Source organism: Chinchilla lanigera, unplaced genomic scaffold, assembly GCF_000276665.1.
Source record: "Chinchilla lanigera isolate Chin_1 unplaced genomic scaffold, ChiLan1.0 scaffold00159, whole genome shotgun sequence".
In the NCBI taxonomy this organism is placed as follows: domain Eukaryota; kingdom Metazoa; phylum Chordata; class Mammalia; order Rodentia; family Chinchillidae; genus Chinchilla; species Chinchilla lanigera.
Genome location: NW_004955560.1, coordinates 837610 through 855678, shown reverse-complemented (window position 1 = coordinate 855678; position 18069 = coordinate 837610). Strand labels below are relative to the sequence as shown.

Below are 18069 nucleotides of genomic sequence, written 5' to 3'. Positions count from 1 at the left end.
CTTTGTCCTTTGCCCTCCAGGCTAAGACTCACTGGTCTCCTTCCAGTTGGAAGTGCTGTTGTTTTTCTGGCGTATGGCTGTCCAGTGTGCTTCTTCTACACAGCTTGCTCACCTGCTTCCCCGCGGTCCTTCATGATGTGCTGAAATGCCACCTTGCCACCTCTGCAGATTTCCCTCTTCACCCAGTCCCCAGGGCTATCCGTCTCTTCTCCATTTGTTTGCTAGAGCTCTGCTCTGTGAGTTTCCATCTTCTTTCTTACCATAGTTTGGAAGTGTTCATCCTTGAGTTATTGCTTTTGTCTGGTTCTCCCGTAGACAGCCAGCACCCCAGGGACAGAGGTCTCATCTCTCAGGGTCACCACAGTGCCCAGTGTCCTTTCTTGGGTGAACAAAGGTATCCATTTTACACGTAGGAAATAAAGCTAATCAAGTTGCCTGAGGACAAAGAGCTCATAACAACCATTACGAAACCTATCTCTGCAGGAGTGGAGATGGGGAGGAATATTCCACTAGGGTGTGAATAACAATCTCTTTTGTAAAATGATCATGTTTACCCTCAAGGCCTTAAGTGGCTGTACTTGTCCCAAATCCCTTGCTCCACACGCAGCCCAAGCCTCATGACAACTGCCCATGTGCTAAGTGCATCCAGCTGTAGCTTGAGGTGGCGAGAATTTGGCAACAATGGAAATCCTCAAATCGTTAATTTGTGCTCCTCACAGGGATTTTCTTGAAAGTGCTTCCTCCTCTGCCCTGTGGGAAACCCCTGTGTTTCACCAACTCTAATCCAATTGGGCCACCAATGAGATTTCCTGTTGGCCAAGTTGATGAGGCCACTGCATCTGTGTCTGTGATGCCCTGTATGGCATCTGGAGCAGTGCAGTGACTCCCGATGGGTGGGTCTTTGGGCCTCTCTTACCTGCGCAGTGCTGCTGCGGCTCCCAGGGCACCTTGATGCCCTCTCTCTGGCAGGCCCGGGCATAGGCCAGAAACGACTCACAGTAACAGTTTCTGTGGGCTGGACACTCACACATGTCTGTCACGCAGGACCTAGGAGACCAACAGACACAAAAGAGTATTTAAAAATATCAACTCATCAAATACCCAAAATGTGACCTGCGGAAAGCCCCAGGTGGATGGATGGGAACTCTGATTGGAAAGCTGAAATATGGTATAAAGAGTGTGTACACAACTTGAGTGCTGGATACCTCTGAGCTCTGTGATACTCAGTTTCCTTCTGCTAGAGCAGGACCAGCCACCAACAGACAGAAATGTTCTGTCATTCTTGCTGTCCATCTGTGGTTATGGAGCCCACAGCATGTGGCTGGTGCAACTGAAGAGTTGAATTTTTACTTTGATTTCATTGCAATTACGAGTTGAGGAAAGCTACACACACTGGTGATCACCTGCAGGAAAGGCAGCTCTCCAGATGTGGCCCGCATTCAACTGCCCACCACTGTGTGTGCAGCAGTGACAGAAAAATGACAGATGTGCCTGCAGTCTAACCCAAAACAGCAACCTGCTTGATGACAGCACAGAACCCCATGACTTTCTGAAAATGTGCAGCTAGATTTCACTGTGGCCATGTCTTAAACCTTTGTCTTTTAAGGAACTCTAAATCATCATTCTTTAGAAGGTAGGGTAACAAATTCCAAACAAAGCGAGCACTTTAGGCACCTAATTAGACTGAGAGGTGAAGAGGGTTGAATCAAGGTCTCCATAGATTAAATAGGGAAAGGAAGGAGCAAGATGTAATTGAACTGAATTATGTTTAAATATAAACTGACACATTTTCAGCCATGTTGACTGCAAAGCCACAAGGGTGCCCTTATACTGGTATGTCACGTTACAGTTTACAAAGAACTTTCCATCTGTTTCATAACTGACTGGCAAAAAATGCACAGTACGGTCTCTGTTTTACAATCCAAGAAGTCACTGCACAAATGAGTAGGTGGGCCCAAAGTCACACTCACAAGCAGCAAAAGAGCAAACCAAACTATTTCTCCTCACTTTGACAGCGTGCTGTTTTCATTACACCATGCTGCAACCATCATCCTTATCATCAGACGAATTTACTGCCTAACAATTTTCAGTTGACATTTAAACAAAAGCCCCCAAAGTTAATAAAATTAAACAGCACTTATTGTTTTCATGCCCTTGTCCAGCAAGTTCCTGTTTTCACAGAATCAAATCTCAAGGCTAAACACAGAAAAAGAATTACTGAAGATTACAACTAGCACAGCTGATCCTGAGAAGTGACCTGCACATGGCCCTCCAACCTCACCAGGTCAGTATTTTCTCTTGATGAGGGATACTGGCCCATCTGACTATAGAAATGGCCATTGCGCCCCAGCTAGGAAGTGGCATAGCACCTGCTCCAAGTAAGAGTGAAACAGCAGAACCACACTCAGGGCCCACAGTCCCACAGTGCACCTGCAAAGGTGCCACAACCCAACTCTCCAGGGTGCAGACTTGGGAAATAAAGACTCAGGGATGAAAGAAGAAGAGCATTGAAAACTAAAGAGCCTGTTCCATTTTCCTGACCGACAAGTGTTATTTAGACAGAATGGAAAACCAGTCTCTTCCTCTCTGTAATAATCAAAGCTGCTTTTCTTACTATGTTTTCTCCTTCATTACAGGAATCCTGTGCAATCGTGCTCTAGCAAAGGTACCCAGGCACTAAAGGAAGTCCTTATGTTGGGTGGAACCCCTGTTCTTCCTAAGTAAACCCAAGCGAAGCTTGCCCTTGGGACATCCTTTAAATGTCTGTCTATGAATTCTCCTTGTCAACACCATTTCCTGTGTTGCCTCAGTTTTCATTTCAGAATAACCCACACCCATCAGCTCCACGCTCAGATTCATAAGAGCATGTCTGGCTGCCAGGGTGACCTCTAACCCCATTCCCACTCACTTCCGGGTAGACTTTGGTCTCTATCCTCTTTCCCAGCCCATGGGGTAAGGGGCTGTTTCCTGCGTGCAGGGCTCCCCCTGGTGTGACTTGGATAAAATGGCATCTAATGGGGGCTGCTAAAAACAGGGTGCTGTACAGGTAAGGGCTGGTCTTCCAAGAGGAAATGAGTCCCCCAGTTTGATAGAATGCCTACTATGATTATGTAAAATTTCAGGAACGTAAACAAATAAAATTTAATTTATTTGGGTGATTAGTCTATGTTTCCCTCAATTTTTCTTGGTTTGTACTCTCTGTTTTGTGAAGCTGTTTCTTCAGTTTAAAACAAAGTATGGACAGCTAAATCCAATTCTGTGAGGCTTTAGCAGAAAACACTGTAACTACACATTTAATAATCCCTGTGCCCACCATACTTCACTAACAGAGGCAGGTAATAACATGTCTGCCCTTTACGACTAAGGAAGACTGTAGCTTCTATAGGACTTGGAGCTCAGGAGAAACAATATTTGAAGTAATGACATTTGTCAGAATCAATTCTTTACTTGCAAGACTATGTATACGTTTAAAGTCTTGAAAGATTTGTTTTGTCACAGATGTCAAACTTCTAAGGACAAGTTAATAACTTTTACACCAAACTGTGCCCAGGATGTGTGAGAACACGGGAAGTAGATCCACCACACTCTGCTGGTAGAAGGATGAAACTATGGCTCCCAAGCTGAGCGTGTTTGTAGGCTTGACCTTTTATACCCACTGTTCCGGTGGCTGTGCAGGGTACTGAGGCAGATGTTGGCACCACCATTTCAGTGGGCAGGGAGCTGAAGCTTGGAGATGCCAAGGACCTGCCCAAGGTCACATGGCTGAGGACAGCACCAGATCTGCAGACCCAGGAATAAAACTCAAGTTCTGCTGGTGTCAAAACCCCACACTCACAATGACCACATGTGAAGATCTTTCTAGAGAACACTGTGGCTATACTGATGAGTAGTACAAAGAAAGGCTCTTATTTTAAAGGGAAACTTTACACCTAAGAAAATATGAATGCATGTAAACAAACATTTTGTATGCATTTTCACCATAATGCAATTTAATTTCAAAAAAGAAAATAACCTAAATTGCCCATAATGGGAACCCTATTCAGTAACTTTCCATGTGCTGTACAGTGAAATACTCTACATGCACTATGATGATTTTTTTGGAAATAATTTCTTAAAATGTGGAAAAATGTTCTGGAGAGAGGGAACGGGAAAAAGCAGGATAATAAAAACTCAGTGTTGTAAAGTCACAGAAAACAAAAATAAGTGAAAAAAGATATACTCAAGTATTCAAGGCAGTCAACTCTGAGTGGTGAATTGTGGCTCTTTCTATTTCCTACTTTCCACAACAAGCACCTCAGTTTTCTAAAAAGACAAATACCTCAGTGTCTTGGTTCCTTTTCTCTTATTGCTGAGATAAAATATCTGATGCCCAAAATTAAGGAAGGAAAGATTAATTTAGCTCACAGTTTGTGGAGGTTTCATCCATACTCAGCTGGCTCCAAGGCAGGGTGGCACATGGTACAGAGCAACAGTTCATGGTGGAGGAAGACAGCAAAAGCAGCAAGAGCAAAAGGGAGGAGCAGTAGCAAGCTCCTTTCCCCCCTTTACATTGTGTGTGAACTACCCGGCGCAGGATGGGTGTAGCATTCACACCTATAATCCCAGCATTGGACCATGGATCAACAATAAACTGTAAAAGCCTGCCCCATATTGCATGAGGCTTTGGTGAGACATCCAGACACAAACAATAACACTCAGTTTGTGTTCAAAACAATGAAACAGAATGACATGGAATATACTGATATTTGAGTCAGAATTTGAGAACAAGAGTGGGAAAATAAAGGCTAATGAATGGTGGAAATCACACAAGCCTATGTAGGTCCCCCTACGAGATAATTCAGCTGAAATTACTTCCATCTGCATGTTGAGGGCCTCCTGACACACTGTGATTCAGTCACCTGTGTTACCTTCATACCTCTACCTCAATAATAGTCTCTGCTGCTGGGAACCTGACAGCAAGTGGACAGAAAAGATTTTGGGATAATTACGCACACTTTCAGCGGATACAAAGGAATTTATTAAGAGAAATTTGGAAGTGTTTAAAGTGCTCTTCAAATTGCAGGAAAGGGCAAAACTATGTGATTCAACTGTTCATATAACTTTCTAAAAGAAATATCTAATTTAGGACACATCAGAGTTGAAATTTTACATGTTTATAGGAAATTATTGTCCTTTAAAAAACCTGTATGCACTAATATCGCACATTTATATTCATTTATAGAATAAGCAGCAGACATTGTAACATTTTCACTGAGTTGCTGAGATTCATGACTTTGATATCTCTGCTTTTAGAGCACTGCATGTGTGTCACATTCCATCCAGCCGGATGTGGAGTTGGTCAGGAAGCTCAGCTGCCCCTTGTTCCAGTGGGAAACACAGAAGCCCTTCCAGGAAATCTCCACAGATGAAAACCTCCTACATGATGGGTTTCCACTCTACAGCCACTCTACATGTGGTAGTGGCAAACCTCCTACATGATGGAGAGAAGGCTCCTGCAATCCATTTAAAGGGAACTTTTCCTGCACAGCACCCCGCAGCAGTATCAGAACGACCTGTAGTCAGTTCTTCCTTGGAACCAGCTCCACTGTGGGGTATCTGTCCCTCATTAAGCTACCAGGGCTGCCTTCCTGGCCCATCACAGTAAGCACTAGCATATCTGGCTATTTAGATGGAATTTCAGTTAATTACAACTGAATAAAAGTAATAAATCATCCCTCAGTCACACTGCCCACACTTCGGGGTTCCAGGACCACATGCTCATGGCCTCCATATTGAATGGCGCTAATGGGAACATTTCTATCTCTGAAGAAAGGCCTACTGGATGGTTCTGCCGATGAGGAAGCTCCACTAACATCAGGAAACCATTCCTGTGCACCAGAAGGGATTGAGAATGGAGTGAGGCTAGGAGCAAGCTTACTGCTGCCTTCTGACTGGGCTCCTAGAGAGAAGGCCTATATTGTTGAGCATCAAATTCAATTCATGATTCAATCCACCTTTTCTAACTTCACCTTTTTTCCTCCACTCATCCTTTCACCAAGGCCATGGACCATCTCACTAACCCTCAGCTTCCTCCCATCTGACTCATCTTATCTGGAATTTATCTGTCTTTTCCAGAGGAAAATCTGAGGTCGACCTTTCAGACTCAGTTTAGCTTGCTCATCAAGGATCATCCCCTGACCCCAGAAAAGGTGGCTGCTCCCTGTTGGGCCCTTGTACACTGCCCTTGCAGGACTGCACAGCCTCTGAACCATAGTCAGTTCTTTCCGTTATGGGAGAGGACTGTTTGCTTCATCCAGCCCCAGACAGAGCCTGAACCACAGAGCTCAAAGTGAATTTCAAAGAGTGGGCAAGAGTGGTCAGGTCCCCTCTGCCCAGGGCACAGGACCTGGCAGCTGCACAGCACAATTTCCTTTCTTGTCCCTGTTCCTGGCCACTGCCCACCACTGCCAAGCTGTGGAGCCACTGGCCACAGAGAATCCTGAGCTCAGCTGCCCCTGCAAGAACCCTTTCTGCTGCCATTTTCACTTTTAACTTCTCATCCTCCTCTCCCATTTCCCAGGGAATTTCTTTTTCTAACTGTTGGAAAGAGGTATTTGATGAGCGAATTCTACTTTAATGACACATTTGCAGCAAAGTACATGTTCCATATCATAAGACCAACCCATAGCTCTTCATGTTATTAAAAAGGCAAGCCTCCAACACCGCCGCAATCAACACATCAAACATGCTTGTGCTTCCTAGCAACAGCCAATCCGAATGGCTTTCCCTCCACTTGCTCTGGCACAAGGGCTGCTTCTGTCACACAGACATGGTGCCCCTACCTGTCAGGCACAGCCTTGAAAACAGATGCATTAGCCATTAGGGATTCTGAGCGCTGTTTCCAGAACAGCCCAGGGGCAGGACAGGAGCACAAAAGCCAGCCCATCTGGAAGCCAGACAGCCAGAGCTTGGGCATCCTCCTGCCACCACTAATGGCTTTGGCTGGGCTGTGTGCCAGTCTGGAAGTCAGAAAGGGAAAGAGACGAGGACACCACACCAGTCATATGTCTCTCCCTGGGCACATGAGGGTGTAAGTGACAGCATCTTTGGTTTATTGGTACCTGGACATCAGGGGAGGAGGGACAGAGAGGGATGGAGACAGCCCTGGGCCAGCAGGTCAGCTGCCATGAACTACTAACCAACTTACTTCCACTGGAGCCCCTCACATTCTGACCTGACCTCCCTAGGCTGAGCTGCGGAGAAGTAACTAGAGGTAGCGGCCAGGGTAAGAAGGCCTATCCATCATATTACCTGGAGAAAACGTTCGTCAGGTGGCAGCTACTTCTGCTCTTCCTCCGCTTTGCAGACACCCTCCACCCCGACTCTTCTCCGCCCATCAGCAGGAGGGAAACTCACTCTAACACACAAACAGGGCCAACAGCTCCAACAGCGCACACGGAAACGCAAGGCTGCTGCACGGTGCTGTGAAGGAGAGGGCCTGGCAAGCCACAGGGACCTCCTCCTGTGCCTCTAGACCCTGCCGTGCCAGCACAGCGAGGCACCGCAGTGGCATCATCCCTGAGCACTGGCACCGGTGAGAGGGTTCTGGCTCCCTGGGTGCCTGGGGTTGCCTGGCCAACCAAGCGAGTTATATTTCCCTGTGAGCTCATCCACCTCATGAGCTCAGTCTGGAGGGTCAGGGAGGGAGCAGACTTCGGTGGGCGTCCCGCCTGTCTCTGGCTGTGGATCCAGAGCTTATCTCCAGCCCAGCCTCAGGGATCCCCCACCCCACACATTCACAGTTAGACCTCTGCCCACTCGTAGGTGAAAACAAGGACTGAGTGGGGCCCTTTTGTTCCAGGCAGCAAGACAGGGAGACTAAGGAGTGGAGAGGACGCCCAGAGTACAAACCGGACCCTACAGCACAAGGGCCATAGTGGGCAGGAGTTCAGCACACGGGGCACTGAGGACTAATTCCTGGGGCACAGCAGGAGTGAGGGGTGGGAGAGGCATCGCAGCGGGAGGCACAGAGGCAGGGCCTCAATGATCTGTGGAATTTTGCCAGGTTAGAGAACAAGGAAAGGGGAATTCTCAGTGGCAAAGAGAAGAGCCGAGGGTTTCCAAATCCTGGATCATAGATGTGATAGTCATGTGGTCAGACTCCCAGTGCCAAACCACTGAACAGCAAAGTTGTCCTGAACTCTATGGTCTAGGGGATGGGGCGTGGTTCCTTGCAGAGAGCTGGGCAGGTGAGCTGGTGATGACATTTTTTCTTCTAGAGATACAAATCCTCCTCATTTTAACCTTAGTGGCAGATCAGTCAGTCACCTGGAGCTCACAGAGCCCCTCAACGTCCTCTGGGCCTCGATGACGCGTGTGTCTCATCCCGAGAGTCCTGCTCAGCCTTGTGCTGTCACCTCTGCCTCCCACCGTCACCTCTGCCTTCAGTGTCTTTCCTCCCGGCAACAGCCCCTTCTTACCTTGGCCAGAGTGAGACTCCAGCAACACAATGAACAGGACAAACCCTCCAGGCCTGTGTAGAAAGGGCTCACAGTGAGCCCTCTAATAACCTGCAGTCTCGTGGACGTGGGTCTGTACACTTGCCTGCTTACACGTAGTTCCAACACTGCCTTAAATCAGACTCTCCAGACACTGGAAGTGTTCCCAGGAGAGCATGGCATTGCCTGGGTGTTGGACTTAGCAGGACATAGGAATTCCAAAACAGTCATCAGCCTCTGCCCGACTTCCACAGCCATAGATTATGTTCATGGAACGACGTGGGGCCCTGTGGTCACAGGGACCTCCTTTGAAGGGGAGCCATGCGGATGATTTTCAATAGTAAATTCAGTGTTATACTTTCAGCAGCAACCAACCACCCTCATGCATGTACTACAGTCTGAAATATTTCCTCCCTACCTGTGTAGGGTAGATTTAGAGTATCTTTTTGGTTATTTTTTTGGGTTTTAACTGTGTCTCTGCACATGAGATTGGGTCTGGACTTTCCTACAGGAGCATCTGGCTCCTGTAGTTGCTCCCAAAGTTTTGGATTTTGGAGTATTTCAGATTTAAACTTTTCAGAGTACGGATTCTCAATGGATTACAGAGTTTAAAATCCTTCTCCTGGGGAGCTGTGTGGTCTTTGCTCGCCTAGGACATGCAGGTTCCACAAGGGGAAGTGACAGCGCATCAGCCCTGCTGTCCCTCTCCGCAGACAGCTTCTCTTTATTCAGTTAGGGCCAGGCTACGCACTCCAGGCAGAGCTCCTCTCATTCCGCGCCCCCTTGGGAAGCGTGGTCACCGCCGCCCTCTAGTGGCCCACAGCCACAGCGCCGCGTTCTCAGAATTGGCCCAGCATTTGCTTCTCAGTCTAAGGACTTCACGCTTTTCTGGAGGCTGGTGATGCAAGAGAGCTGCTTGGCAGAGGATCAGTCCCTTTTCCCTTACACTCGTGTTCCATTCATCACTGCCACATTCGCTGTCAAACCATCGCAAGCTGGTGGGCTCACCCCTCTGCTCCTCAGCCCAGCCCTGCTGCTTCCTGGAAAGGCTGGGGTCTCCACAGCCCCCTGCTGCCAGGGCCAGGGCCAGGAAAAGCCTGCACTCCTCCATCTTCCTGTAAGATCTCATTTCACCTATGCGCTGCACTGAGCTTCACCTATTCTTGTTTGTAAACCAAATCTCTATTACGAGGGTGTCTGGGCCCTTCACTCAGCAGGAGAGAAACTCCTACTGCAGCAGGGGAAGAAACCAAACTGGCTCCCTGCTCCATCACCCAGTGGGCCCAGGATGCTTCCAGCCACTGAGAAGCCTGAGGATTGTCCCCGCCACCCTAGAGTGGAACCTAGGGTGCCAGTGGCACCATCGGGGTGTGCTGGGGTGCAGTGCAGGAGGCCACCATCCACCTGGAGCAAGGGTCAGACCCAAGGTCAGGATCCAACGCACTTCTGAGGCCATCACAGGCCTGGATCTTCTGCTGCTGGTGTGAATCGGGGGTGCATGACCCCCTCCACAGTTTCCATTAATTTGCAAGGGTGGCTCAGAGAACTCCTTATGTGCAGGCCTTTATTATGAGGGTGCTGACGAAGAGCCAGGTGGAAGCGATGTGTGGGACAAGGTGCAGGGAAGGGGTGCAGAGCCCTGGACTCCAAGCAGGGCCAGCTCGCAGGAAGCTCTGGGCACCCTGGTTCCCTGCAGGCCTCACTGATCACAACACCAGCCATGGGGGCAGCTCTACCTCAGCCCCTCCTCCAAGCTCTTCCTGGTAGGAGGCCTGATGGAAAAATAGGGTGAATGTTTGAATTTTTAGTTACAGTGAAAGGCACATTGTGACAAATCCCCCTCAAGCCCCTCTCCTCTTTTCCAACACACTCATCCATCATTCTGGCTACATTCTGAAGCAGCTCTGGAAGTCCTCTTTCCCAAATGTCTTCAGTTGCTCTGTCCTGGCTGCCTCAACATCCTGAGTCAATTCAAACCTTGACCTTTCATGGCCATTTTCACTTTGGAGAAGAGATAGATGCGGACTATCAGTGCGGACTGAGTGAATAAGGTGGATGAGGACACAGTGTCATATTTTTATGAGCCTTCCTTCCCATCAGAAAGGCAGCAGCATTCACATTTTTGATTTTTGATCCCACCTTGTAAAGAAACACAAGAAAGGGGGCTTCCAGAACTGTTTCAGGAAGTGTCAGAATAATGGGATAAGTGTCTTTAAGGCTAGGGAGGGGATTTTGCAGGGGATTCACAGCAACGAATCTTTTACTATAGTAGATATGTACTGAAGCTCACACAGTATTCTCTGAGCACCCCTTGCAGAGTGGGGAGGACAAGACGGGCAGGCAACTAACAAGCGGAGCCCTGGGCACAATGTCTAAGGGGAGCTGTCCACTGCTGAGGTAAGTGCAGGGCTGGCAGGGAGAGCAAGGGCCTCCTTAAATCTGGCTTGCAGGGCATACTGCTCGTCTCTGGGGTTTGGAGTGGGGAGTACATGAGAAGCCATGTTGTCCCCACCAATCTCTCTGAGAAGAGAGAAATGAATCACAGCCAGAAGTGGAGATAAAGGTCAGGCACTGAGCAAGAGAGAGAGGGGGTCACCTCCAGCAGCGAGGCCACACTCAGCTACACGCAGCCTCCACACCCGCCTGGGCTTCAAAGGGCTGCTGCTTCCGAGCCTTTTCCCATTAGGCACGAACGGCTGCCAAGTCCCACAAAGGGGAAGGCACAAGTGCTCCCCAGTGCGGTAATAGGAGAGCGGCTGCTAGAGGACGTGGTGCGGTGGGAGCTTCCTCAGACGCCGGGCCCTTCATCCAGCATCTCCCGTGCCTTCAGCTCCAAAATACTTCAGCCTTCACATCCCACTGCTGCCGGACAGAGGGCCTTTCCCATAACTCAGTTTGGTGGACCGGACGGGAGAGCTACCTACCCCATCTTGACCACTAGATGATCCCCAAAGGCTGGCGGTGGGCCCCCTTCCCAAACCATCCTGACCACTAGATGATCCCCAAAGGCAGATCACAAACACCACTGCCCACTGCCCCTGCCAGCTGCCCATCTCTGCCAGGATGGAGCATCCTGTTCTCCCCAGGCAGCCAAGGAGAACAGGGCCCTAGAGTGCCCAGAGCACTCGCCCAAAGACATCAAGAAATGTCCTCTGGCGTGGCTCCTCACACTGGGAACAAGAAGTGAAGTCAGCACTCAGAGCCAGTCTAAGGCAGGTGTGTTTGTGCACATCTGTCACCCCAGCACTCCAGAAGGCTGAGGCAGGTGATCACAAGTTCGAGGCCTACTTGGACAACCTAGGGACTTAGTGGGGCCCTGTCTCTAAATAAAATTTAAAGATAAATAAATGAATAAATAACAGTACTGGGATGTGGCTCAGCACCAAAGGCCTCTGTTTAATCTTCAGTATTGGGGAAAAAACCCTGGGTCCGTGCTCTGTGCCCTGCACAATGCTGCCTTCTACAGCACAGGCTGTTTCTTCCACCTGGAACATGCTTCCTGGCCTTTTCCTGGGAAACGCCTGCTGTTCCTTCTGTGTGCAGCTCAGCAGCTTCTTCCAGAATGCTCCTGATGTCCCACACTAACCAAGGTGGCCCTGAAAGCTCCCTGTCCTGCTCCAGGGAGAAAAGGTTTTGCTCCCTGATTTTCCAGCCCTGTGCAGTGGTTGGTCTACAGTAGATACTTGAAGTCTGTTTCCTTCAAGCACTAATTAGGAATGTTTGTGTAGTTAAAACCAAGAATAGCAATGGCAAAGATAACAGTGGGGATATGGCCTGAGAGAGATCACAGAGGAATGACCATTCCATGGTGTCAGTCACTCCTCACAGACAGAGGGGCCTGGGCCATCAGGTGGTCAGTGGTGGCCCCTGCAGGGACAGTTTCATGGTCAGTAGGACAGGAATCACGGTGAAGTGTGGTAAAGGTGAATACTCCAGGCACTGTGTAAAGAGCATTTCTCTGGTAGGATAGCAGTGGAGAGCAGAGAATTGGGGAGATAACTGGCAAGGATGCTGGGGCTGTATGTGTGTAAGGTGTGTATGCATAAGGTGTGTGTATTAGTACGAAGAAGACTTGAACTGTTTACAGCAACAGAAAAAAAAGATGCTAAGTTAAACAGATGGTGGAGCTCAACAGTTGATGGGCTAAAGAAAACAGGAAAATGAGGTGCAGGGGAAAGACTACCCCTCTGTCTTCCCATTTGGCCAGTGCCCAATTCCTGAAAACAGAAAAATGCAGAAGTCCCTGTGCTTACACAAGACAGACCACAGAGGGAGGGCAGTAAACCCAGGCCAACTTCTACATCACCATTCGGGGGAGGAAGATCAAGGGCTCAGTGTGAATATCTAGTGAAGAAGAGGGCAGATTGACATCTGCAATGGGTGTTTGCAGGTGAGGCAGGAGAACAGGCAAGGAGAAAGAGCAATGCTGCTGGCAGATGAGCTTGCTCCCCACTTGGGGGTCCAGGGAAAATGAAATGGAAACTGAACACTGGGGAGAAATTCAGTGCTGGAGAAATGTGGCCTTAGCTCCTATGGAGAAAATAACACAGCAGTTTTTTAGAGCTCATTTTCACGATGCACTTAATTTTATAATGTAAGGTTAGTAATGGAACAGTTTCTCCAATGCAGAAGACCTGAAATTTAGAAACCATGTTTTCTGGAGGAGGGGAAGAACTGTGATGGTTTTTATAGGTGTTTTCTTCCTAAGTCTTTAATGTTCCTATCATGGAGTCTTAATACCAAAGGCCACAGCAAACTACCTTGGTTTAAAATGGTGAGTACCGTAGGCCCTCGGAGGGAGGACCCCCGGCGCACGGGGAGCCATGGGTGGGGAGTGCCTGTCTGCCGTCTGGCTAGCTTCCTGCCTCATAGGCCCCTGGAGGGAGGGCCCCTGACACATGGGGAGCCAGGCGGCGGTGAGCGCTGTTGTGCGCCGGCCCTTAGGCTGGCTGCCACTGCTAAATTGAGAACTATCATGACACAGAGAAACAATGACACAATTGGCCCACCATGCACCCGCTGCAGATGTCCACCCACGGACATGTGTGAATCATTCAAACATGGAAAAACCCCTGGGAATACATGCCATACAAAGGGCCACTCTTGCTCCTGCCATTGAGAACGAGAAAGGCCCAGAGTCAGCGGAGGAGCAGCTGCTGAATAAGGACTTGGAGAACATGAGAATGCAGACTAAGCCCAAGGAGTCAGAGGTCCTGTGGACTGGGGTCACGAGAGCCGCTCGGAAGCTGTAAACCAGGAGGACCTTGCACAATATCTGTGGAGACTCCCTGGAAGCCATTCTTCCCCTGACAGTACAGGCTGTGGTGGAGCTCCGGAGAAGTCTGCAGCAGGATTTCTTCTGCCTGTGCTGACAGTTGGGGAGAGGACACTAACTGGTTGTGGGGTCCCAATGCGATGGGAGGCTGGAGAGAAAACGCTACAAAAAATGGCTTTCGCCCCAAACGGCTCACTTGATTTTTGACAACCCTTAGGCTGTAACTACTTGTTAGATCCTTCTTGTATATCTCTGTCTTCCTGAGAAACCACTTTGAAGCTACCACCATGTATTACAGCAGTCATTGATATTTTCCTACTAATCTATCCATAACTCTGTAATGTTTGCATTGTTCCTATCCTATTTCATAAATGGATCCATGTTTATTATTATGTGTTTCCTACAACAACCATTGAGAATTACTGAATGATTATTCAATAGGTCACTTATGTATAGCTCTATTTATATTCTTTAGAAGCCACTTTGAAGACACCTAAATATAGTACAACAACTATTGATAATCTCCTACCTCTTTTGTAACTCACTATTATTTGTCTATTTGTTTTCCTGAGAAACTATCTTGTAGATAACAATATGTAAAACAATAACCATTGATAATTTCCTACCACTTTGTCTGTAATTTGGTAAGCCCCTTTATTATTGTTATCCTTCCTTTACTCTTTAAAATAAAAAAATAAAAAATTAAAAAAAATAAAATGGTGAGTGCTCAAAACCCCACAGTAAGTGGTGTGACTTCATAAACAGCCATAGAATTGTAGACTCACAGAGTCTCCAAAGGCCTTGGAAACATCTACTCCCTGCAGGATTCTTTTATACACTCCCGACAGATGGCCAGACATCTGCATGATGTCTGTGATCAGAGCGTGGTGACTTTTCAGGAATCTCATTCCTGTAACAGACAATCACAGTGCCTATCTCTCAGGAAGCCTTCTTATACATTAAATGAAAATGTGTTCAGCAACTTCTGCCCCATTTTCTCAGAGTCTACCTTCTGTTACACTGTGGAATTATCCCATTCTAATTCAGTTTCCATATGACATCGTCTTCAAATATATTACATAAAATAAAAACGTTCCACTTAGAAGTGACACTTCTGGGGGACTCCAGAAGCACTCAATTATGTCATCTTTTTACATTCTATGCCTTAATTTGTTTTATGTCTAACAGCTAAAGGATGCTCCACCAAAGTTTAAACCTTCTTTCAACAAATCTCCACTGAGCAAAGCATTGCACTTGCTTGCAAAGAAGAGGAAAAGATGAAAAAGACAAGAGCTCCTATTCCAAACTACACAGCTGGTAAGATAAATTGTAACAGAAGGAGGTAAATGATGAGAGTTATAAAACTGTCTGTATTACCAAGGGAGTTCAGGGAATCCAGAGATTATTCAGGAATGGTGGCAGTTAGGGAATAGGAAAAGTTAGGAAAGACTTCAAGGACCAAGGTTTACCTGAGTTACATCTCAAAAGAAAGAATAGTTTCCCCTTGCAAAGAGGAAGGAAAGGATTTTCCAAACTCATCCATTAGACACATGTTCATCTGAGGTGTCTGTGGATTGGGAAGGAGAGGAGCAGTTGGGGAGGTCAACTGCTGTGCTCACAGAATGGCCCTGCATGCTCACCAAGCTAGGAAGCACGGACACCTCATGGGAGATTGGGTGGAGCCACTGACAGTTTGGCAGAGTGCAGAATGCACCTAGTAAAGCAAGTGGGGTAGGAGGGTAGAGGGAGATGGAGCATTAGATGGAAAAGTAGCAGCTGAACACCCAGCTGGAAGTTAAAGAGGAGAAGACATACAGGGACTCATCATCGGGACGAGTAGACATTGAGAGGAACATGATGTGACACACGTGAGCTGGAGAAATTACACTCTGTAAGGCTGGGATAAGGGGCTCATAGTGGGGCCAAAGGAAAAGGAAGCATCAGGGAGGCCTCTGGAGATGTGAGCTGAGTTTAAAGTCTGCCCACGAATGTGAGAAATGCAGGAGGAGGAGCAGAGTGGAAAGGGGCAGGAGCAGAGAGGATGAATTTCAGCGAAATTGTCTGAGTTTGTTGGGACATGCAGGCACTGGTGTGCTGGCAAGTGGGTAGCTGCTGGCTCCTGGGGTTCTTGCGAGGGGCAGGAGCCCCTGACTTGTATCACGTGCTTGTTTCTGTGGTGCAGATGCTCAGTGTGGCTGTTTTTGAGATGCTGATGTGACATCACTGACCACATTAGAGCGTCTGGTCAAGCTGGGCTGGCACGCACTGCACCCAGGTGAAAATGTATGATGGCCACTGGGTAGGGGACAGTGGGTTCAGCTGGAGTGTCCCTCCTTATGCCCAGTGAGTAGGATGTGACTCTTTGCAAGCCAAAGTTAACACCATGGCAGAGATGGAACTGAACTGAGAGTCCCTGCTGAGGGGTTCCCAACCTCAGAGCCACACATGGGGTCTCTCATTCCTCCTAAACACTCACATAAAGTCACTAGAAAGGATTCACAGGAACAAATGAGTTCATGTGGGTTATATTGCTCATAATGTTCCAGGATGATTCCTCCTTCAAGATGTGTTATTGTTTGCCTGCTGTGAAATGGTAACTGTTCTGTTAAATCCATTTAAGGTTGCTCTGTTTCAGTGTCACCTCTGCAGACACCCTGGGCTGTCCACTGCTTCATAGTGGTTCACAGTGAGGCTGCTCAGTCCCTTACAGCAAGCATTATTGCCCTTTTCTAAAAAAATAAAGAAAAGAAATGAAAAGAAACTAGATATTAATTTTTAAAAATTACTTTCCAGGGGCATTCAGGCATACACACACCTTTGGTGAGTGGACTGACCAGAGTCCTGAGACCTGGGACAGCCAGGTCCAGGTGTGCGGGCACACACATGCCATTGGCAGGTAGAGTAATCAGTGAGACCAGCAACCTGGAAGTGTTTGAAGCAGCAGCAAAGAGCCAGCAGTTGGGCTCTGGAGAACTCCACCAACAGAAGATCAGGCCCAGCCCCTATATCCAGAGACCAAGTCATCTCCATACCCAGCACAGTTCCCTTGGCAAACTTGGCTGGAGTATACAGCACATTTCTGGGATCTGACATGGACACTATCACAGAACTGTAAACACCAGAGGTATTTTACTACTTTTTCTTTTCTTTTCTTTTTTTAATTTAAAAAAGAGTAGTAAATGAGCAACAAACAAACAAAGAAATAGAACAGTAGCAGCATACCAGTATCACAAACATAAACAAATCAAAGCAAGAACATTCCAAGTGATACAGAGTCTCAAGACAAAATAATATGAATCAACAGTGGTTGTTACATTGCATATCACTATCCTCAACTATATTGCTCAGATTACCAGATGAAAGAATGAAAGATTGCTCAAACCATTATAGGGAATAAGAGAATAATTCGTCAATAAAACAGTAGAGATAATACAGAGTTTCACTGGACATGTCTTTCACCATGCACTAAAGTCAAAATGGATCAAAGATCTAAATATTAAAACAGAAACACTAAATTTATTGGAAGTGAAAGTAGGTAAAAATCTTGATGACATTGGGGTAGGCAGAGAGTTCATGAGCAAAAACCAAACTGCATGGGAAATACTTCAAAGAATCAACAACTGGGATCTCATCTTATTGAAAAGTTTTTGCACATCTAAAGAAATCACCAATAAAGTAAAAAGAAAACCCATGAAATTGGAAAAAATTTTAGCCAACTGCCCCTCAGACAAAGGACTTCTATCTAGGACATATAAAGAATTAAAAAAATCAAGCCCCCCAAATTCAAAGACCCAATCCAGAAATGGGCATCTGAGATGAATACACACTTCTCTAATGAAGAGATACTAATGTTGAATAAATACATGAAAAAATGTTCAACGTCATTGGTCATTCGAGAAATGCAAATTAAAACAACACTCAGATTCCATCTCACCCCAGAAAGAATGTCTATCATCAAGAAATCAACTAATAACAAATGCTGGAGAGGCTGTGAAGAGAAAGGAACCCTACTCCACTGCTGGTGGGATTGTAGACTGGTATTTTGCTACTTTTATTCTCCGTTGTTTATCTGATTGCCCATTACTTTCCTATCTGGTTGGATGTCATCTTGTTTTATTTTTTATTTTGTAATTATTTTTGTTTTGGGGTTTTTCTTTTTTTTTCTCTCATCTCTTTCTCTGGTCTCCTTTTTTCTTTCTTTTCTTGTTTTCATTTTTATTATCCTTCTCTTTCTTTCTTCTTTTTTTCACCATTTAGATTTATTACCTTTCTTTTTCATTTTTTTCTATTGATCCTCTTTCTTTCCTCAACTATTTC

At 46.9% G+C, this 18069-nt stretch overlaps 1 protein-coding gene across 1 annotated transcript in view; it reads right to left on the bottom strand.

Moving 5' to 3' along the window:
* Positions 1-18069, bottom strand: part of LOC102024857 (BMP-binding endothelial regulator protein-like) — a 198500-nt gene that overhangs the window by 12953 nt on the left and 167478 nt on the right. The window contains exon 13 of the mRNA XM_005412992.1: positions 917-1047. Within this exon, the coding sequence (XP_005413049.1) occupies positions 917-1047 (131 nt within the window). The remainder of the gene's footprint in view (positions 1-916; positions 1048-18069) is intronic.